We start from the raw sequence: 23,994 nt of genomic DNA, 5'->3' as shown, positions 1-23,994 counted from the left end.
TTGATTGGTTAAACAAGAAAAATCAAGTGGATACTACTTCAGCAATAATGGGTTTTTAATTTTTTTTAAAGATGTTTTGCTCAAAACTTTTTCTTTTCCTGAAACACTGATCAAATCTGATCAAATTTGCCTATTCCCTTGCCAACTACCAGCAAGGAGAAATTCAAGCCGTATTTACTTTAATGCTCATAGTTCTCCCTCCTTCATCTTGGCTATCATACATAAGCACTTTACGACTGTGGAAATAAAATCAGATTGGGCAAGTTAAATATCATGCTTATGAACCGTACCTGGTATATACCATTCATGAAATGCACTGGAATACTGAAGGGCAACGAGTGGTGGTAGGGATTTCTTAGAAGGGTTGAAAGGATTTCCATCCTTGATGGCCTTGCTTCTCGGTCCCCATTCTGCTGGGTTCTCTCAACACATCGCTGACAGTAAATTGCATATTTCCCAAATTCAGTTCTGTGACAAAAAGAGAAACAGGGCATGGCTCGTGAACTGATCCACTATGTGCTAAGCTGTGAGTAAACCCTCTGAAAGATCCAAATGGAAGGAGAACTCTGAGGTTTCCTTGCAATGTTTCCAACAGATTTTTCCATCAAAGGTGAGAATATAAAAGGTGTTAATCCACTGAAACTAACAGTTTTGTCAGAAATGAATTTGCCTCAGAATGTTTTGGGTAACAGCTATATTTTGTGCTTTTCATGCTTTTACATCATGTGTTCAGAATACTGTAGTACAATTTTCAAAACAAATGATAAATTTTCCAAGTGATGCACACAAGTTATGTGTACAAATTATACTTTTGTAGCATTTGTCCACAAATATGTCAATGTTGATTTTAAAATGTATCCTAGAAGTTCCATGAGTGGGACTTGTACAGCTAGTAATACGTAGGCACACCTGGAATCGGCATTCTTCTTTAAGTGAAGTTTGAGGAGCCAAAGGAATGGGTGCTGAGGAAGGAATAGTCCAACACAGAGAGCTAACAGCTGCAAACCCTGGAAAAAAGAAAAAAACTTTATTTTGGGCATCTTACAAAGTAAAATAACTTCCTGCTGTGGTGACTGGTCAACAGTGAAGTTCATTGTGCAAAATGCCAGATAAAATGACAGACAATTTTATATTGGAAGGAAAAGCTCAAAACTTACAGGTAAAAAACTTAAATGAATTGGGATACCACCTCATCGGAAGCCCAAGATGTCTTTATCTCTATTTCCATGTCTCCCCCTCCCTGCAACTTTTTTTGGTTCAGTTTATATAAAATTCCATACAAAAAACTGCATTAAAAGAAAACTAAGGTTGCAAAGTCAATCACTAAAATGTTGAGAAATACCTGAATCAAGGTTGCCTGTGCCACCTTAATTTGGCTCTCCTGTGAGTATGCATTATAGATAGTCTTTAATTACATAATTACATCCCTTTTTCCCCCACAGGACCCCTGCCTCATTCAGTGCACAGGATGAACAATGCTCACTGAATGAGCAGCTATTTGACTTTTTTTTATCCTCATTGTTCAATGTGTAGACTCAAGACTTATTTATTGCATACTATTCAAACCTATTCTGAATACAGAATTATTAATTTCCTCATGGGCTTTTTTATGGGGCTCACCACTTCACCACTGATTTACAAATATTAATGAATTTATTTTCACAACACCCTTGTGAGGTAAGGTGATATTATTATCCCTATTTTACATATGGGGAACTAATGCACAGAGACATTAATGTCAATAAAGTGTAAAATAATTTTGGTGCCCACTTTGAAATGTCTATAACCTGACTTTTTTTTTTCCAGAGAATGTAGCATTTTATTTGTTCAGCTTTCATGGATTCCAGGGGCAGTTATGAGTGCCTTCACTTCTGCAGCCCAGAGGTGTCTCAAGTGGGGCACCCAGAAATGAAGAACTACATAGTTAATGAAAAAATTGGTTTAAATAACTTGTCCTGCATCAAATAGGAATTAAATCCATTTAAGGTGGCATTCAATTCCCTAAACCACAAAACCATTCCATCTCTTGCTGCAGTCCCCTCCCTCACTCTCTACGCAACCTCCAACATCTGCAACAAATAAAGCAGGGATCCTACAGACCACAGTCTCATTCATGACACATCCTGATCCATTCCCAGATCACTAGTCATACTGTGCACTGAATAAGGCTTGAGTACTGTGGAAAAAATAGTTTGTGACCATGTAATTAAAGACTGTATATATGCATACACTCAAGGGGGCCAAATTATAATTGCACTGAGAGTGAAAGGAAGATGGCCTCCCTGCTCTCAGGTCCTGTGCATGGCAACACAGCTACCCATGGGTGGTGGAAGGAGCAAATGCAAGTGATGTTCAGCTCCTGCATGCCCACATGCATGGAATATTCAGAGAATTTAGCTGCCAAACTCTAATAAGTCTCTACTGAGCATGTGCAAACAAAATTTTAGAGTCTTGTAATTTAACCAGATTTGGGGGAAAAGGCACAGCCCCAACACCAAGGCAACCAAATAAATTTCAAGTCCCTGCTCCAAAGCGTGCAGGCATTAGAGCATCTCAACAAAGCATTGCAAGAATTTTTTAACTTGGGTAAAACAACATATTTTTCCTTGGCCTCATTCTGAGAAACTGCTGAACATTTTTACTGAATATTTCCCACAATAAATCAGCCTGAGGCAAACACCCTCATGTGGAAAATTTCAGCCCAAGTGGTTAAAGATGGCCAAGTTATAAGCAACTGAAAACAGGGACTTATAATGGAAAATATCAGGAAACCTCAACTATAGATCTACCTATAATACATTTTTCCCCCAGATTTCATTTGTTGATGCTATCCTCCTATCCACACTCCTCTGGCCCAGGACAGATGCTGAGGATGACCTATGTGGCAGCTTCACACCTTGCCTGCAGGTTAGGTGGGAATGTTATTATTTTATCCCTCTAAGCATTTGCAGAGTTTCTTTCTCAAAGCCCATTTAGGGCATTAAGTTAATGGAAAAATTAATGGACTTCAATGGGAGATGGATCAGACTTTTATTTGGGAGGGATAGTGACATGAAAGTGTTTGAGAGAAAAAAAATATGTTCCCGTAATGATCTGGGACCTCAAAACATTCTCTCATCCCATTATTTTTATTTTATTAAAGCACTTTAATGTACTTTTAAAACCATTATGGAAGATTATAACAACATTTTTTTCATCCATAAAGAAAGGCCCTATCAATGAATGGTACAAGAGTGTCAAAAAAGAGAAAGGTTAAATTAAAACCATCAACTGCAGTATGTGTCAACTTAACAATTTTCCAAATATAAACTCAGGGTAATGAATAAAAACACATGAAGTCAATGTATTAATGAACTTTTTCCTCATTAAATTCTCCTGTTTCTTTCCTAGCTCTCTGTGTACTGCTACTCACATGCACTACTAATCCATATCTGTACATACCACTTAGACTATAATCCCTTTTCCCCCCTCAGTTTAATTTTTTTCCAACTTACTAATTTGAAGAACAATGAAGTTCTCCTAATAAAGCAGAGTGAAGAACCACAATTAGGTTCTACATATACATTATTTGGTATGCAGTATGTGTACAAGATCGTGTGGGAGGTTGTAAGGTCAGGCAGTGGAAAGAGGATACTTGTCTTGAAAACAGGCATATTGAAGTGCATGGCCAAACGTAGGGAATTAATTGCCCCTCCTCAAGCACATTCTAAAGACAAATGTGCTCTGTGAGTTAGGGGCTGAATCTGGAATTAACTCAGGAAGAAAGACAGGCTCTCAAGGAAGCATGCAGCAGCTGATAGGAGAACCATAGGGGTCTCTGTGTTACACCTTACTTTAGACTTTAGCTCAAGTAAACCCACTTGTATTTGTGTTCAGCCCTTAAAAGAGATGGGGATGTTCTTTACCCTTATTCTTCTGATTTACAATAAAGCATAGCACAAAGATGTAAATTTTACTTAAGCATGCAGAGTTCTTTCCTGTACTCAATGGTGTGTCAAAGCTCTTCATTGCTCATGTGAAGGACATTCCATTAACAGAAGTTATTCATACCTGTATTGGTCCTGCCTGGTTCTGTGGATGTCGTCGTCTTGTCTGCTTAATGAGCTGGCAGCAGATCTCATTTTGAAGCTCGGGATGTGTGAGGCAGATCTGCAAAGCACTCTGTGCCAAAGATACATGGTAATCAATGGCAGGAGAGTCAACTGCAGCATTTATAAACAACTGGCAGGTCTGGATATAAAATAATAATATATAAGTTTATATATCAACCTCCACCTAACCCCTTCACAGAGGTGCTTCATAACAAAAGTGCAATAATATTTAAAGCATCATGCATTAAATTAATTAAACTTTAAAAAACAAATAAGATGCTATCACTGAAAAAATATAAGGAAAGAAGTGGGGTTCTCTACATGGCCAGATTTAAGATAAAAATACCTCTGAACAGTCTATTTTCAAATGCTTTTTTAAAATTGGGGAGGGATAAAATGGGGCAGATATCTGCAGGACGTGAATTCTACTAACTAGGAGCTATGACAGCAAAAACACCATCACCTACTGAGAGATGATGAGGTGATGTCAGGCAAGTTTTCAGAAGATTCTGAATACAGCCAGGACCTATGTACATTGTTCAGGACTTTGAAATGCAAAAGGGAAACCTCAGAATCAATCTTCTACTACTGTAAAGGCAGTCAGTATAAAAACAAAACATGGGCACAACACAATCATGGCTGGTCTCTTCCTGTGAGCAGTTGCGGCGTTGCATGCCATGGCAAGGCTGCTGAACCAAGAGCAACAAACTTTAAAGGCCTCATGCAACAAACTACTAATTGACCAGAACATTAGGATTTTTTGTTTCTTGAGTTGTATTATTTCTACATTGGGAAAGCTGTCAATGTGGGAAGGAGAGAGGAAACAAAGAGGGGAGCTATTAGGTGGCACAATGGGTCAGTGCAATAGTTCTTTAGCTCAGGAGTCCTAAGTTAAAATCTGGGCTCAAGTCCCATGAGTTTGATGGTCTCATTCTGTCTCCACTTGTTCACATCACAAAAGAAGCATAATATTTTGTACTACTGGTTGTCTCTGCTCAAGCAAACTCCACTGCTGGAATAGCTAGGAGCTTCCATAAAGCAGTGGCAATGCTGTCTTAGAAAGTTTGCATAACACCTGCCCCAGAAAGGTGGGTTCCAGTTGGTCTACATAATTAGTCCCTTGGTTACATGATCACTAAATCCACTTACAAATTTTAAACATTACTCTTGAAGGAATTATTTTAATAACCAAGACAGAAGGGAAACACTATCAACAGATTAGATTCCTTCTATCTAGAGATCCATAGATATATTTGACTAATTTTGATTAGCAGGAGAATAACTGAAAATGAACCCAAATGTCTTTCTTTTGATTGATACATTAGTTCTAAATCAAATTGGGAATTAATTTAGAATCTCCAACACTAAGTTCTTTATAATGACAGTGTCACATAAGTCATCCCTTTCTAGCAAAATAACTACTTCCTGTGATATGTTCAGATTTGCCAAATGTAATTCAGAATGTCATTTTTCAAATAAATGTGTTTATTTGTGCTGAGGAAAGTTCATTCCCTTTTAAACTTTTGTGCTGTTGGGATGAACAAAATAAAATGGACATTTTTCTTTAAGATCCTCCTGACATTTCAAACAAACAAGCTGGATATGCCAGTGACAGGGACTGAACAGATGGAATGTATACAATTCCTTTCTACATCTAGCCAAAAACTATCCCATATGACTTCTCAAGACAGTTTTTACTGGAAGGAACTTGGTCTTGGCAGAATTTATAATGTTAGGATAAGGTTCATGGAGAAAGAGCATTTATCCATGGAACTTGCTTTCTAACTCTTAATATATCCCTCAGCATGCAAAGAAATGGCAGAAAAGTACTTTTTCTCTGTAACAATCATTAGCATATAGTCTGTAGCAATCTTTACCTATCCAACTTGAGGAGTGAAATCCAGGGGAGTTTTGTCATTGACTTAAATGGGGCTGGGCTTTTACCCAAGGACTCTGTTCATCAATCACCTGTGCGCAAACACTGGGGTCTACCTGCACATAACAGGATAAAGACCTATCTCTTGAATTCTCTTGTCAGAGCTGCATCTTTGCAGAAGGACAGTTGCTGTGTACTCTTTGTACTATTTTTAATAATATGATTTACTTTTTTTAGGTCTAAATATTTTGAAGAATCTTACTCTGTAGTCTTCACATACATTTTATTTTATTATATATTATTATTAAAACACGTGTACTTTTCATTTGTTCACTAAACTCAAGAAGGAAAACACAGGTCCAGCTTAGATATGTATATGAAAGTCTTGATAATTTTTTTTATTTTTAAAAGAAAAAGGACAATAGAAACTTTCCCTCCTAAATCAGCACTTTGAATTCAGCCAAGGTCCAAAATGAATGACAATTGTTACCATATGATTAGAGTTAGTTCAAAAATTAAAACAAAAATGTGCAAAAATGATGGTATGGGGTTTATTTGTTTTTTTGCATCTTTTTCCCATCAGAATTTTGTAAAATGTCTTCCATCTCTAGAGCTGGTTGAAAAACATGAAAAAAGCCACAACAATTTAATTTACTTTTTGTAGTTGTTGTTTGCTTAAAATTTACTTGAAACACCAAATTTCAGAAAATTTCAACCAGCTCTCTATCTGATGGATGTTTTGTATCCCACAAATTTGATTATCTTAGTCTCAGTCCAAAAATCCACTATCCTCCTGGGCGCTAACTGGCAATTTTACTGATAATCTCAGCAGAAAGGCCATAAGTTAAACTGCTCTCTCAACTCTAGAGATGATCTCTTCAGATTAGGGGGTGGGACCGTGTGGAGAGGCTTCAGCTAGCACTGTCCATGCCTTATCTGTTCTGAAGATAAAGACATACTTTTTCTTTCCAGGCTGTGATGGGTGTACCAACCTCACAGTGGGCCAGAAGGGGTTAATGAGAGTCTGTGGGCTCAATAAACTTCATCCTGCTACACCTGCAGTAGGTGTCAACCCTGGAGGGAAGAGTTAAAAGGGCTGAACCCAGCTCAGCTGGGGGCTGACCAAGAAGTAGAGCAGATTGTTGGCTATTACTCAGCAAGAGAAGCTTGGCTGGAGTGAGGCTGTTGAGTTGGACTGCTAGCAGACAGCGCCTCCCTGAAGGAAGGTAGGTAGGCAGGCAGGCCTGCATCAGACAGCCCAAAGCAGTGGTGAGGGAAAGCTAGACAAGTAAGTCTACCCAGGATTCTCCATGCTGGTGAAAGAGCCTGTAGGGAGCAGGGGCTGTCTGCCAGAAGAGTAGAGAAAGCTCTTCTGCAGCAGAACCAGCTCGGTGGCAGAAAGTGCTAAGAAACTCTGCCATAAGACTGTGGAAGAAGCTTAAAGAGAGAGCTGCTGATAACACTGTGAGCCTGGGAAATGTCTGTGGGAAAGCCCCAAGAGGGTAAGGTAAGAACTAGTCCAGCGAGAGAGCAAGGGGACTGTGTAGGCAGGCCTTGACTGCTTATTAAAGGGTCCCTGGACTGGAACCCAGTGAAGTGGGAGGGCTTAGGTTCCCCTACTGGCCCAATGAGGAAGGTGGAGTAAAACCCCCCTGGCAAGGGGTAAGGACTGTTGAAACCCCCTGATACCTGAGATAAGGACTACTGATTCTGGAGTTGGACTGAATAAGAGGTCAATGGACTACTCTTTGTTGGATTCTTGGCTCACCCCAGAAGGGGTGGCTAGGGTTGCCAATTTTGGTTGGATGTATTTTTCGAAGTTTCATCACATGACATAATCTTTAATTAAAAGATAAATCTCTGAAGTCTCCAGGAGACTCCAGAACAGTCCTGAAGAGTTTGCAACCGTAGAGGTGGCATTATTGTGACCCGGCTGGAGGGCCAAGTTTCAAGAATCTGAACATCACAGGTGTCAGTAGAGGAGAGCCGCCTACACCACACAGAGCCACAAGGGGATGTGCTAGCTGGTGAGTCACACTCATACACAGGCCTGTTAACAGAACACCTTTAGTGAGCGAAAAAGTATCAGTCTCACACAGAAAAAAACACAAACATTTACCAGGATTTTACCTTAAATAATTTAATTGCTTCAGTTTGCAGGGCCTCTGATGGCAGTGTTGTAAGAGGAGAAGCAATTCCTTCTTTGCTGTGACAAAGAGTAGGGTGTCTCCAAATTTGAGAGGCTGAACAGATAATACATGGTCACTGCTTGCAAGGAATCATTTAAGATAATGACTTTACATAATATCTTTCATCCAAAAGGAACATAGCTTATAAACTCTTAGTAACTGACTTTACATATGGGAATCATTTTGGCCACCAATAAAGTGCAGCCAACTCCTAAAAATGCATAGGAACACTTTTAATAGTAAAAAGTCTCTCATTTGTTTGAAATTTCAGGGCAACTGAAGTAGGCAGAATCCAATTACCCATGCTGTAAAAGATCTTGTGGGGGGGGAAGTCCTGGTATTTTTAATAACTGCAGGTGTCATCAGACCTAGGTGTTGCATGTCACCTGGAAAAACATTGCTTCCCTAGCACAGTACTCCCTAACACCTTGCTAGATAGCGATTCAGCAGAAAAACAAACTCACCTGTCTTTGACTGAATATCAATCACTACTTTTTCAGCAAAATATGCATTTGGTTTCCATTCTGACCCTCCAAACACCTAGTACAATGTATCACAGTTGAGTTGAAAGGGTCTTCCCTATGTATTTTCCCACGTAGCCATGTTTATGGCTTTCAAATTCTGACAGGTATGGGAATGATATCACCATTCAATGCATCAAACTATTTCTTACAGAGCTTGAGTTTTTTCCCTAGAAATCTCCCATTCAAGTATTGAACTACCTCAAATCTGATTAGTTTGAGATCACTGTTTGAAATGGTATGCTCCGTTGTGTGTGTCTCTAATCAAAACAGTACATTCAAGGTAGGCAAGTCTGGTACAACTCCTGTTCACTTGGCTCATTGTTTCCAAGGTTCATACCCCAATGATAAGTTCCTACATAAAGTTATTTTATTTTAGAAAAGTCGATACCATAAGGATCTGCTTAGAAGAGTTTCAGAAGTCACATTTCTGGCCCAAGAGGCTCAACAAGACCAACTGCCAGTATAGTTCTGAACACCAGAATCTAGCCACTAGTGTGATTTAACTTGCCTGGACTAGTCGGGCACAAGAACTCAAGCATCTTCTTACCTTATGTGTGGGAAGTGACTTACACTCAGGAGATGCTAGGGACTAAATATATGAAAAAGTATAGCAAGCTATGCTACTGTGACATACTATGGACAAGAGAACAGTGCTGATATACTGTAGAGGACTCAGAACATCGCCACTTTTCTTGTTGATTGCCTTAAGGGCAGCACACACATTCTCCTTTTGCTTTATAAGACTCTGCTAAAAGCTATTTTTTAGGCTTTAACTAGTTAAGTGTAGACACCCAACATACATTCTCGCTCGTGTTGTCTAATATCCGAAAGTTTAGAGCCTGATCCTGAAAACGCTAACTCACATGAACTAATCCTTATTCCCATATATAGTCCCATTGATTTAAATGGAACTACTCACAAGGATAAGGTCCGCAGATCAGTCTCAGCATTTGTAACAGCAGATGCCCCAGCTAAGAACATTCTTCCACAGACTTTAGAGCAGCGGTGGGCAACCTGTGGCCCATGGGCCGCACGTGACCGGTTGGTAATCCGCTGGCAGGCTGCGAGACAGATTGTTAACACGGACCATCCGAAGGCACGGCCGCCCACAGCTCCTAGTGGCTGCGGTTGGTTCGCTGTTCCTGGCCAACGGGAGCCGCAGGAAGCGACAGCCAGCCCGCATCACTTTCCGCAGCTCCCATTGGCCAGGAACGGTGAACCACAGCCACTGGGAGCTGTGGGCCGCCGTACCTGCAGTCAATGTAAACAAACTGTCTCATGGCCCACCAGTGGATTACCCTGACAGGCCACATGTGGCCCGCAGGTTGCCCACCATTGCTTTAGAGACTGAGTGTCTACAGCTGAGCTAGAGATATTTAAATAAATTAAAAACTCAGTTTCTATTTCCAAATACAACAATGTTTTGGCCATAAGGAACAAGATGTAATTCTGAATTTGGGCAGACAGACACATATCATAAAGCTTCAGCTCATTTTTGACTCTTCAGGGGAGACTATTGTGTAACTTGCTCATGCTTGATCCTGCTGCAGCAGCACCGTGTGGGGGCAAATGGCCATTTCTCCAAAATCTATGTCTACCCCAGTTTAGTGCAGGAGTGGGTTTATTTTGGCAAGGTGAAATTTCTGCCATGAGTACTCAATGTGCTTGCTTGTTGGCAAGAAGAGAAGTGACTCAATAGTCCTTTGTTTAATAAAACCTACTTCTTTTATGGCACTTTCAATCAGTAGATATCAAAGCACTTTACAAAGGACGTCAGTATCATTATTGCCATTTTAGAAATGGGGAAGCAGAAGCACCAAGAGGGGAACTGACTGGCCTAAGGTCACCCAGCAAGACAGTGGCAGAGCCAGGAATAGAATCCAGGTGTCCTGTGCTTCCCTTTCTCCCTATACAACACCTCAGAAGAGCCTCACATTTATTTTAAGTCTCATAGAGGAAACAGGCTGGAATGGGTACTCTTAGTATGATGTTCAAGGGCTGAAATAGTCCTATCTTTGTAGGATGCAAGTTTGCCCCTGCTGCCCTTCTGTTTAGCAGAATCATCATGCTATTGTCTGTGTCAAGACTAAAACTTTAATGACTTCAGTGAACCATAATTTATGTAATCTAATGTTTTGTAATTCGAACTGGCAGTAGTGGAGCCAGGTTTTGAGCACTTGGAGCGGGGGTGGAGGGGAAGGATAAGTATTGGTGGTGCCACCTTCAGTTATACCTACTGGCTTGAAAATGTACCACACATTGACCTAAAGGCTGCTGGGGAGGCACTTGCCTCCCCCTATTATCTCCACCACTTCCAACAGAAAGGGTGCTAGTACTAAATCATCTACAGAGTTGTAGCCCTGGTTTGCATTTACAAGGCCTTCTGTGTTCAGACCCTGATGTAAACAAACAAGTAGCACTTCTTACTGGGCCAAGAGATCTCTGAAAGATTTGGAGCCCTTTGACCCTGCAGGCAGCACAGGTAGTCTAAACCAACCATCTCTACTAGTCACCTAGATAGCAGTGTCCTAACTCATTAGCAACCAATAAATATAACCCCATCAGTAGCACATTATAGGAACGTCAAGAACTTAAAGTACATTAAAATGGATGGAAAGTTCTAAGGGGTCTTGGCCGCTTTTGTGGTTAATTCACTTTTGTGGTTAATTCATATTAAAATTGGAAGACAAAAGGCCAAAAAAAGCCTACTATGGAGCTCTTGCTTCTCCGTGAATAAAGTGTTTTGAATGTCTGTAAATGTCTAAGGTCTTTTCTACTGAAACCTAGTGACTAAACATTTACTGTTCATGAAAAACATGCTCTGAATTAACAAACTGACTATATCAAAACACAAGTATTAAAATCACTGGAAGCTCTGCCTACAACTATAACTTCACTTTTGATATGTACAAAAAAGAGTGACAAATTTGGGACAAATATACTTGGAATATAGGTGATCAGATACGTATTAAGATTATGTGGAACCAGAAATAAACTTACTGTGCTCCCCTTCCACATTTAACAGTTTGCAAACAAGCTGTTCAAATTCTGATCCAACATTTACATTGGTGCTCCCAGCAGCCACAGTCAAATGATAAAGCCAAGTGTCCTATAAGACAAAAACAAACAGAACCCAATCATCATTCCAAGCAGATTTTTGAGAATTTAAAATATTAAATATTTTATTGAAATTTTCCAAAACAAAGAACTTCAAAAATATTTATTTTCAAAAATTCTACAGATGAATTTGGCACTCATGAACAATATCAATTGCTTCATACACACAGATTCTCAAGAAAGCTTAGCCAAAACATCTTAATCCTGACTTGCAGCAAGCTTTCTAATCTATAGGTGATTAAGACATATAGGTGTCTTTTGAGCAGAAAGTGCACTCAAGCCAGATGCGATGAATGTTCAATAGAGACTAGGAAGAGGGCACACACCTTATTTTTTTCACATGTAGCTAAGATAGAATTTAAATGACTGAAAACTGAATTGCAGGGCACTAACTCACTAAACCACTAAGTCATCTTATAAGAAAGCTTTTCTCCCCACCTCAGAGTAGTGTTATACCTTCCTTTGAAGGCCCAAGGATTTCCCCTTGTTTTACTTCCCTATCCCTGATCAAGGCCTTATATTAAAATCACCGTTCATTTTAGCCAAGGAGAGCAGAACTGAGCCAGCGATCATCGAGAGATGCAAAGTATTCCCTCCTCTCCTCTCTAAGAGGCAAATATGATGTCTTTGTATTAATTATTGCCCTTCCCACCTGGGGAATAAGATCAGGAATCAAAATGAGGTCTACAAGACTGTTAAAACTTTTTTTATAATGTTGTGCAATAATCTCTCTCATATTATTCCTGTTAGTCTTCCCCTTAGTGTACACTAGTTACCATTACTGCAGAAAATGGGCAGTAAGGCTAGGAGTCCCCACAGGAAAATCTACTGATATTTTCCAGATACCTTAAATGGGGTCAGTTAACTATAGTGATCACTCAAACTCTGATAAGTATGTGTAAAAGTGTGACCATTTGTCTGTTAGATCAGACCACCTTCTAGATGGTCTAGCAGAAAAGCCCCTTGTCTCTGACTGTCCACATCTTACTCACTGTAGAAAATGTTCATATCACAGTACCATAATTACAGCTGTCTTACTGAAACTTAAGAGATAGGGTACATTTACTACCTTCTCATGTTCGGATCCTATAAGAAGATAGGTAGGTCCTTGCTCTTTAGGATGGATAACAATGGTATAATGTGTTGATAATAGACTGCGACCACTGGCCTCATAATCTTCATCTGAATCACAGGACCTGTCAACTTCTTCAACTTTAGCCTCCCAAAGCTTGATTTGACCCAGAGGAAACTAAAAGTAAATATAAGAAATAGTCAGGGAGCAAATATACATCTTGGATAACATCAGTTTTACAGTTCTTGATCTACAAATGAAGAGAAACTGATAAACTAGAATCAACATGTTTTGAACGTTTGACATTGGGAAAGTCCATAAAATTCTATTCTTTTAATGTCACTAAGAACTGTAGCATAAGCCACCTTCCCAGTTTACAATCCCGGAGGAGAGGAAGCGTGATCTTGTCATTAAAGCACAGTCCTAGGAATAAGAAGACTTCAGTTCTATTCCCACCTCTGCTACAATATTTCTACAGGATATATTGTTCTTGATAGTTGCACATGGAACGCGCAACCTATCTGACACAATAGGTCTTGTCTCTGGGAGATGCAACCCTTGAGATATCCCAGGCCAAATCCATTTGAGGATTCTCAAGCTCAAGACCAGGATGCTGAATTTAAACTTAGGGCATCTCTACATGTGCAGTGCTGCAGTGGCGAAGCTGCGCTGATGCAGCTGCGTCGCTGCAGCACATCTGGTGAAGATACTCGTATGTCGACAGGAAAGCTCTCCCCCGTCGGCATAATAAAACCACCTTCGCAAGTGGCAAAAGCTCTCCCACCGACATAGTGCTTTCCACACCGACGTTTATGTGCTGTAACTTATGTCACTTAGGGGGGTGGTTTATTCACAGCCCAAGCAACATAAGTTCTTTCAACATAAGCTGTAGTGTAGACATAGCCTTAATCTCGTATTTGATGGGGTGTCACTGTGGCAACTGGAGCATCACTATTGCTGCCATTGGATCCTTTTCAGTGTCTTCAGTTTAATTCTCAGGCATAGTGGATTGCAGTATTTAAGCCTGGAGGTTACAAATGCATATATGACTATGGTCAAGTCCTCCTCTGTCAGGATGGATCTAGTCTGTCAGTCAGCTGTCGGTGAAAGAAGCAGTTTTTCATAGGTGTAACTATGTGGGCACCCACTGTCAATGAGGAATACTGAAGGACACAAATACTACATACCATTTTCACAATTAGCAGGTGGGCTTATGCCCTCTAAAGAGGATGATGATATCATGCTGGCTAGTTTCTTGAAAGATCTCCCTTTCCCTACCTTTGTCTGGAGTATCATTTGTGTACTGCTGTTTATCAAGGCTGTGGTGTCTTAAGACCATATCTTTAATATGATGGGTGAGGGAAATGAGACTTGAGGAACTTTCACAGATTAGGGATTTGGTGTCTGAGGAGCATCTTCCCATCACTCTGAGCTGAGTCTGATAGAAAGGATAGGAACCATTTCAGTGTGCTGCCACATACACCCGCTAAGAATTTGAGATAAGCCAGCACAACTTCATGGTCTATGGTGTCCAGTGCTGTGGAGAGATCCAGCAAAAAGAGAAGGGATATTTGTCCATGACCAAGAGCAGGGTGTGCACCATATTTATGGCACATTATTGGGTGGGAATGTTTTTTAAATATCACCAGAGACCAGGTGTAGTTGATGCTGACTCTTTGCCAGCTTCTCAATAATCTTGTTAATAAATTGGAGATTAGGTACTAGGAAGTAGCTGGCAAGTTTGATTGCATCAAGAATTGTCTTCTTGGATACTGATTGGAAAATGAGTGTTTTAACATGGGTGGGAAGGTACCCCCTTTGAAGAAGGCATTGGGTGGTAGTGAAGGATGCAGATTTCTTGGTTGTTCTTCACTAACCAGAATGAACATGGGTCAAAGATACATGTGCTGGCTTGCCTTTCCTGTAGTGCTTCTTAATTTCTTCCTTTATGAACCGGCCAAATTCTGAGAAAGGGGCTGTTTAATCCTAAGGTTCAGAGATGCCATCTCAGTTCCAAGAAACCTTTGCTATGAAGTACTTGTGCTAAACAGTATTTTTATTAAACTTAAATTAGGTTTACAAGAAGCTGTGCTGACAGATGATTTCAGTTAGTGTAATCCTTCTCCATTGTTTGGCACATGGTTTTCAAAACAATAATGCTATTTTGAATCCTTTTAACCAAATGGACTCCATTAATGTAACATATACAGCAGTTTACGTTACTGAATGCCTCACAGGCTCTTTATTTCTATACACACATTCCATTGTAATATAAACATGTTTTCAGTTAGCAACTCCTCGAATATTGAAAAATAAATCAGTTTTGTCTTTGCATACGCAGTACTTTTAAGGCACATTCTGCTTATAAAAGCTGCACTTCCTCCACATTACCATCTAATAAAATAGTTGTTCATTTTGGTTTAAAAAACTGCAGTAAAACTTACCCAAATGTTAGACAACTATTTATGATGAGCCAGCTAACTGCCTATGTATTTCTAAAGGTCCTGCTCACAAGGAATAATTTTCAAAGATAAGAACTTGAAAATGCTTGTACTTTAAACATACAGATTTCTTACTATAATTGAGGTGGAAACCAATTTGTCATCAAATCTCAGTCAATGTTTACACTGAAAATGTAAACATACCTTTTCTTAGTAGCTTCTCTGTAAAATGAGTTACAAATTAATATTCTGAAATGAAAGTTTTACTGGATTTTGGAACATTATAGAACTGGTATACTTTCAAAGAGTAATATTAAATAAACAAAAATCCTGAAGTATAGCTTATTACTACTTGTTACAATGTACAGTACCGTAAATAAGCACTACTTTACCAGTTTAAATTTTCCACTTGCCTTCAATGACATTACTCACACTGCAAAGTTACTCATATGCCTTAGTGTTGCTAGGATCTGGCCCTAAATCAAGAACAAACAGCAGGAGGCAACAGGGAGAAGAAGAAAAAGGGAAGGATGATGGAGAAAACAGTATGCCAGATCTAAAGCCCAGTGAAATCACTATTAAGCCTGACATGGTTACATGCTTGTTTAGAAGGATAATGTATATGTACACCGGAAGTAACAATGGAGGTTCTCTGTGCTGCTTCTACTATTATTATTTTAATGATTTAATGGAGTCAATACACAGTCAACTGGCTATTGAGTTTAACTTTAATTAGGTTTGAAGTGAGTGAAATAAAATATACTAAAACTCAGCGGTTAACAATAAGACTGCTCAGATATCACCAAAATCCCCATTTTCCATGTCAGACCAGTGGGAGAATGCACTGCCCCAGAACAGGGGGGTGGGGCGGCATATTTCTGAGAAATGCTCCCCCATCTCAACAGGCGATGAGCTGCAATACTGGTTGGACCAGAAAAATGGATGCATCACTTTCAGAACGCGGGAACGGAGTAAAGCATGTGACCATAGATGGAGGAGCTGGGCCCCTCCTCTTCCTTGGGTTCTTGCATCCCACTGGCTGTTTGTGGGAGAGTGGGAGCTGACTGGCCCCTGCATTCCCCCTCCCAACAACCAAAACTTTCCCCCAGTCATCCTGAGTCCCTTGCCTCTTCAGCTGCCCTGCCCGACCCCAGGAACTCAATAGGTGCCCTGCCCTCCCTTTAGTTGTAGACAGTGAACTATGCTCCCAAAAAACAGACAATCAGTCAAACCCACAGCATCTTGGAATCAGGAAGGATTTTTTCCCCACTGGGCCAAATAATTGGCAGTGGTCCAGTGGGTTTTTCACTTTCCTTGCAGCACTGTGAAGGCACAAGTGGGGTAAAGAAGACGACCTGGATGTCAGTATATTGAGGGATAATATAGGAAGGTTCAACTTGTTGCAACATGAGGCTGAAGTACAGGGCAGATAAAGGCTAAAAGGGCCAGCTGCAGAGATCAATGAGACTGAAGATTTATGCTGGTGGACCTGTAAGGAGAAGAGGAGACCTGAAGTCTTTGTAGACCGAAGTCCCCCCTTTAGTACCCTGAACCCCCCTCAGGGGTGAAAGGTGAGAGGACTTTAGAAGTGAGCTAAGTCCAGGGGGGTAGGCTGAAGAGTCTACCCCCAGTTATTTGTTCTATGGTAGGAGCCTGTAACCCTGCACTAGGCTCAGTTAAATGCCTGGCATGAGATGGGTAGGCATATACTATTCATAACCAGTGTTAGTTAATAAAGTTGCAGCCTCTCGATTAAAAATCCACCCTAGTGTCTATCTTTCATTCACCTGAGAGTCCTGAGCAAACAAGTCACATTATTTTAACCATTAGAAAGACATACCTTATCTTCTTGACTACGGAAATAGTAAAGAGTTTTTCCAACCAGAGTACACCACACTCTTTTGGAGTATCCATGTTTCACCTGAAATTACAATATAGTTAAGTACAAATTATTTTTAATGTAAAACTTTTTTCTGAGATGGGCCCAACCAGTGAAGCTTAGATACATATTTCAATTTCTCAGAATTCTGATGGCTGGAATAAAGAATTCCTGTAAAACATTAATATAAATATAAAAATTTGAAGCTGCATGACTTTCTGTATTACAGGCATTAGAATTAAAGCATAACAGGCCTGATTCAAAGCCCATTCAAGACAGCAGTAGTCTTTCCATTGGCTTTGGATCAGGTCCTACATAGAAAAAGCTGAGGAAATAAAAATTGGAGGGGACACTCATAAACTACTACAACTAATGGTAATTAGAACTCTTATAGTGCCTTACACCCAAGAATTTCCAAGCACTTCATGAAAATTAAGTATCAAAACCCATATGAGGAAGGTAAGTCTTAACATCCCCATTTTACAGCAGAGTAAAAGCAAAGGCACAGAGAGATTAAGTTATGTCACACAATAAGTCAGCAACAGTAAGGAGTAGAAGCTGAGAGTCCTGACCACCGAGTGCTCTGCTTTAATCACCAAATCGGATTCCCACCCGTGCTAACTTTGACTAACATCATTCCTTTGAAGAGATGAAAACTGGCTGGTGAATGGAGTGGGATAACTGAGAGTAAAGTGCATTGTTGCCTGCTTCCCCCCAGGTCCATTGAGTAAATTAGCACAAGGTAGTGCTAAGTAAGTGCATCTAGCACTCAAGAAGTTTGGTTATAACACAACAGCCATGGGAGCTGAAATGAAGTTCCCCTTTATTCCCCACTTATGAAGTGGCATCACTAGCTTTTTGAATGGGGAAAAACATTTTAGAACAGTCTCTAGCAGTAAGGTTATTGTCCCATAACTGCACAGATTAGGACAGATAGTTTCCTCATTCCTACCTATTCTTCAATTCTCATTAAACCATTGTAAAGAATAAAACAGACACCAGTACAATTTTTTTCAGAGACAGCAGTGAAACATAATGCTTTCTCACTGACACCACTGAAATAAAGGGATGCCCTTTCATTGATGTGACCTAGCTGGGAAATCATTACACTGGCTCAATGGTTAACTTTTTAATTTATTAAATATTTCAAAACATTATATTTCTAAATAAATAATGTAAGACAGTCTTGTATTCACTCATAAGTATCTACTGTAATTGATATTCCATTTATGACCAAAAACAGCTGGTTTTAGAAGAGCGTATGAAGTGACTGTATTCATGAAACCATGAACTTGAAAATCTTCTTTGTTTGTACCTAGTATAGTTATAAGACAAATACACCTGAAAAATAGGTAGAGAAAAAAGTTGTTCATCTCTATTTTTTCATGTTTGCTTTGTGAATTAGACAGCATTTGGTCTACAATCAATTTAAAAAGTTAAAATCCTAAAAAATCTGTTTTATATAAATTTTAATGGAAATATTAAAAGAATTTATGCCTTACTGTAAAAGTAAAGGAAATTAAACAAGAATAAAAGAAAAGCTACAGTTCTAATTTAAACCTATAAAAGCAAACCAATTCCTCTTGTTCTGTTAATGCTTTAAAATTACAATTATAAACAAATTCCACCACCACCACAAGAAAACCCTTAATGGATTTGAACAAGCCTTGGTAAAAGTTAATTGCTGGAAGGCTTCAGTAGGCTGTCGTAGCAAACCAATTATACTCATACGTACAAAATACTGATGACGCTGAGGAGGAGGCACTTTGCTGTGAAACAGCTATTGTTAAAAGCAACAGAAGAATTGATTCATCTTTAAATTTAAGCTATTTTAAATTAAGAATGGAAAGTGCAGTTTGTACCACAGTGTAACACTAAACTGAATTCAAACAGGGTAGAGAATCTGCATATCAAGTGATAAAAATAAGGAAGGTCTAGAATACATTCGTACAGACGAACATTACACTTTCATTGACTTTGCTATCTTAAAAACAGAAAGCCCCATCCTGGTACTTCAGGCACTAGGCTCAAAATTTTCAAACACAGGTGACTAACATTACCTACATCCATGTTTAGGGTACTTAAATGAGCAGTCTGATTTTTTTTTTCCAGAGGTGCTGAGTGTGAGACCCAGATTTTAAAAAATTGGCCTAATTTTCTGATTACTAGGTAAATAGATTGGGTCAGATTCTCTGCTGTGCCCCAGCCCATTTGTGCTGCTCTGGAGGTGCAAAGGGACAGGAAAACAGCTCGATCTGGCCAGCTGATCACTTTCCCGGCATAACGGTGTACACAGCTAGTGCAGAACTAGGTCCTGCACCACATCCCCACCCAACCCTGATACTGGTGGCATCAGGAGCATGTACATGACGGGATCATGCTGAGCTCTGGCTGTCCCCACCTCATGTATATTCCCTTGAGACAACTGTCAGCTGAATCTCTGCCATTAAGGGCTTTTCCATTAGTACTGACACAATACACAAACATATAGCATATTTAACAAGAAGCTGGAAGGTGTTTCATTCTCCACAGATCAGAGGAGAACCTAAAGATGAAGCCCCTAGTAAACTGCAATAGTTTCTACATTCCTGTGAATACATTAATGATACACAGTCCAAGAGAAACATCTAAATCTGATGAGTAAATTAACCTTAACATAGTATATTCCCTCACTCTACACACTATCCTCATTATCTTGAAATATCTTGTTTTGACTGCTGATGTTGGAAAAGAGAGAGTGCCTCTTACACAAATGTTTAAATTGAGGCATGTGCTGAATCAGGGCCCTAATGATGTACAAACAGAATTCAGCATGGAAGGTAGTGAATCAAGTGGCCAAATGAAAAGGACTTGCCAACTTAGATTTTTATTATGGTACAAGAGGAGTAGGCTGTTAGAGAGCTTATTCCTTCACTCTCCCACTTCCCTGGTCCTTCTCGCACGAACAGAGAGCAACAACACCCGAAGTCCGAAGGTGCAAACAATTCGATGTTTATTGGGGTGAACTTCCAGCAAGCTTAAATACAAGTTCCTTTTTCCTTATTTTCGAATCCCAACTTACTTCCTGTTTGCCCCTAATTTATATAGTAATATTCTTGCTATACCTTAACCAATCATTCTACTGAAATTTAACTAACCAATCCTAACATATTGTAACATGATTAGCTAACCAATTATATCCCACCACCTTAATTAGATTACACCCAGCAAAATTAATTATACAGCAGACAGAAACAATCACAGAACCAGACAGAGATTATACAGACAAACAATAGCAAAGTTGGAACTCTAATGACAAAACAATACAGAAGTGAGGATTTCACATCCCAGCTATTGATAAGTGAGTTCTTGCCAGACAGGATGCTATCAAACTAAGTTTCCTTTTACATTTTCTAGGCACTTCCCTTTCTCTGGAGGTGATAGGAATTATCAGGACAGGATTGTATTCAGGACAGGATTGTATTCCTAACAGCCCAATAGCACCTTCTTTCAATGTGACTAGTTTGGAATGTGAGCATGTGACTGTTCGCTTCCTAGCTTATGGCTGCCTCTGCTGCTTAGCCAAAGGCCTTAGCCTAAGAACAGGGCCTCAAACTGTCACAGTAAGAGAAGGCCCTTACACCAGCAGACAGTGATTTTGATTCTTTCTTTTATACCTCTAGAACTAGCCAAGTGATAAGAATACCCCTAAATTCTTAAAGTACAGGCTTTTGCAGACAGGCCTGAATATCTATATCCTAACACAGGCAGTCCTTCTGGTTTATTTACATTGTAAGAGACGCAAACCTAATAGCACGTCTACTTTAATCTATTTACTCCTATGCTAAATATTTATAGTACATGTACTTTTGGACTTTAATTTTGGGTGTCCCTCAAACAGCACTTTTGCAAAATCACACAAGGGTCAATGCCAAATACTGCAGCCAACTTAGATACTACTGTACAAAGAAGTCCCTGTTAAAGATCCAATTATGCTCCTGTTGAAACCAACTGGAGTTTTGCCATTGACGTCAATGGAAGGACTGGTTACTAAAATTAGTTTACTACAGGTGTTTTATACAGTTCTTGTTGCCTTTTTTCACTTAGAGATATTAAGCAGAAATATTTTTAAAAATAAAACCAGAATAAAAATACTTTGTTAGGGAAATAAGTGTCCCTACCTTGGTCAGCAATCCTTTCATGGCTGGCTTCACATCAGGCTGTATGAAAAGTGGACTAGCAGCCTGAACTTTAAGAACATTCTGCAGTACTTTGATCCACTCTTCTAAGATGTTTGGCGAATCTGCAGTCAGGTAGTATGTTCGTTTTTCTGTGATCAACTAAATAGTGACAGAAAAGATGCCTTCAGTTCTAGGAATATGGTGCATTTCAACTTATTTAAAACAATACACTTATTTATAAATACAAAATATTTGCAACATTTTTACTGTCAATTTTCAGAGTAGAACCGCTTAATGGCCATGCAGAGCAGGCGGCCCCATAGTTGATGAGATCTCATTTGAAAGATTCCCCCTATAGTAAATTACATGGAATTCATTTTACCTAAGTTGGAATCGCAACTGGTGGCATGTGAACCTGTGATTTCAGAGTGCTTGGAGCACAAAGCCATTCCCTCTGGGTTACATGTTACAGGTAACAATCCTACCTTGACAAGAATATGAAAAAGATAATCCTATATAGTCTTTTCCATCTCCAGTTTCTATGATTGAAACAATCCCTCCCCCCTCAGATGGAGGGCACTGACTGCCTCCAAAAGGAGACATATTTGGAGGAAGGGTCACTTTTAGGGGTGGAAAGAGAGGACCCTCTAAAAATACAAGGAGACAAGGAAGCACCTGAACTGTTTGTTTTCCATCACCTCTTACAATGTGGCTGGATACGCTTAACTCAATTTGACCTTGTGGCTTTCGAATTACATCACTCTGTGTGAAAGAATGGGGAAAAAAGGATTATTCATCTGTAATAGTAATACAATACTGGTATAACACATTTAATACTTGATCACTGAAAGCATCCAGCACCTAGGACGGGGCAGGCAAACAGACCATTTAATGCAGCCCTCAGCTCCTGCCGGGGCGCAGGATCAGGGTTGCCCCGCTCCAGCCGGAGAGCAGGGTCAGGGGCTTGCCGCACTCCGCGCAGCTCCCAGGAAGCAGCCGGCATCACTCCCCCTCCAGCTCCTACATAATATGTGGAGCCATGGCCAGGTGGCTCTGCGCGCTGCCCTGTCTGCAGGCACTGCCCCCGCAGCTTCAATTGGTTGCGGTTCCCGGCCAATGGGAGCTGCAGCGGTGGCACCTGTGGATGGGGCAGTGCACAGAGCCACCTGGCTGCACCTCTGAGCCAGAGGGGGGATATGCCACTGCTTCCGGGAGCTGCTTGCAGTAAGCGCCGCCCAGAGCTTGCACCCCTGAGCCCTCCCCCCGAGACCCAATCCCCTGCCACAGCCCTGATCTCCCTCCCGCCCTCCGAACCCCTTGATCCCAGCCCAGAGCCCCCTCTTGTACCCCAAGCCTGTGATCCCCAGCCCCATCCCAGAGCCCTCAGCCCCCCTGTGCCCCAACACCCTGATCCGCCTCCAAACCCATTGGTCCCAGCCCGGAGCACCCTCCTGCACCCCAAACTCCTCATCCCTGGCCCCACCCCAGAGCCCGCACCCCCAGATGGAGCCCTCACACCCCTCCCCTGCACCCCAGCCCCCTGCCCCAGTCCTGATCCCCCTCCCACCATCCGAATCCCTTGGTCCCAGCCTGGAGCCCCCTCTAGTACCCCAAACCCCTCATCCCCAGCCCCAACTCAGAGCCCTCTCCCCCCTGTACCCGAACCCGGAGCCTCCTCCCACACCCTAAACTCCTCATTTCTGGCCCCACCTCAGAGCCCACACTCCCAGCCAGAGCCCTCACCCTATCCCGCATCCATACCCCTAATTCCGTGAGTATTCATGGCCCACCATACAATTTCCATACCCCGATGTGGCTCTCAGGCCAAAACGTTTGCCCATCCCTGACCTAGCAGGTACAGTGCCCTGAAATCCCATAAGATAAAAGTTGAAGGTGCTCAACACTTTGAGGAACTGGGCTCTTTGTTATGAAACGTTTAATTTAATGTATTCAAATGAAGAAATTTATTTTTCCATCTGGCAATTTTAGAGTCATTTAGAGGAATCAGGAACTAAACAGCAAACACATTACTCATACTCACCGGAGATTTGTAGTACAATAACTCACCGCCTTTGAGCACAAACCATAGTCGTTTCCAGGTTTTTACTTTGCCACCCATTTTTAACAAATATCCAGATTTTTCCAATGGCTCCTGATTATTTAAAATAAAAAATAAGGGATGTAATATATTATAACAAGGTATTTTGCCAAAGAAAAAACGCCTGCATGGTAAATAATAATTATTACAATACTTTACCTTTTTATAGTAGAAAGATCCAGTTTTTACATGCATTAAGATTCATGAGAGACAAAAAAAGTATTTCCCCTATTTTACAGTTAGACAGAGGTACAGAGATTTGATGCACAATAAGAGCTAAGAACAGAACCCAGGACTCCTGATTCCCAGACCCAGGCTTTAAGCATTATACAACATTTTAATTAAATAATTATAAAAACCATTCCACATAAAGCTTGTCATTTTAAAAATATATATGCTCAACCCCTAACTTCTGGCCTAACTGACTGAACAGTCCCAGAGAATTGTAATTCCGCAGCTGCACACCAACACATCTTTAGTGCAAACGCCAGCAAAACAAAGCTCAGGGTTTGCTCTTTGAGAAAAGTGTCAGGAATTGAGGGATATG

At 40.5% G+C, this 23,994-nt stretch overlaps 1 protein-coding gene across 1 annotated transcript in view; it reads right to left on the bottom strand.

The window, feature by feature from the left end:
- The window catches only part of PLEKHH2 (pleckstrin homology, MyTH4 and FERM domain containing H2), a 116,576-nt gene that overhangs the window by 25,863 nt on the left and 66,719 nt on the right, over nucleotides 1-23,994 (bottom strand). The window contains exons 13-22 of the mRNA XM_074947136.1: nucleotides 23,391-23,501; nucleotides 22,025-22,111; nucleotides 21,350-21,508; nucleotides 17,151-17,231; nucleotides 12,867-13,046; nucleotides 11,681-11,789; nucleotides 8,098-8,210; nucleotides 4,051-4,230; nucleotides 910-1,007; nucleotides 291-468 (exon numbers count right to left, since the gene is read on the bottom strand). Coding sequence (XP_074803237.1) covers nucleotides 291-468; nucleotides 910-1,007; nucleotides 4,051-4,230; nucleotides 8,098-8,210; nucleotides 11,681-11,789; nucleotides 12,867-13,046; nucleotides 17,151-17,231; nucleotides 21,350-21,508; nucleotides 22,025-22,111; nucleotides 23,391-23,501 — 1,296 coding nt within the window. The remainder of the gene's footprint in view (nucleotides 1-290; nucleotides 469-909; nucleotides 1,008-4,050; nucleotides 4,231-8,097; nucleotides 8,211-11,680; nucleotides 11,790-12,866; nucleotides 13,047-17,150; nucleotides 17,232-21,349; nucleotides 21,509-22,024; nucleotides 22,112-23,390; nucleotides 23,502-23,994) is intronic.

The sequence above is a fragment of the Natator depressus genome, chromosome 3 (genome assembly GCF_965152275.1).
Source record: "Natator depressus isolate rNatDep1 chromosome 3, rNatDep2.hap1, whole genome shotgun sequence".
Classification (NCBI taxonomy): Eukaryota; Metazoa; Chordata; order Testudines; family Cheloniidae; genus Natator; species Natator depressus.
This window is presented reverse-complemented; position numbering and strand designations above follow the sequence as displayed.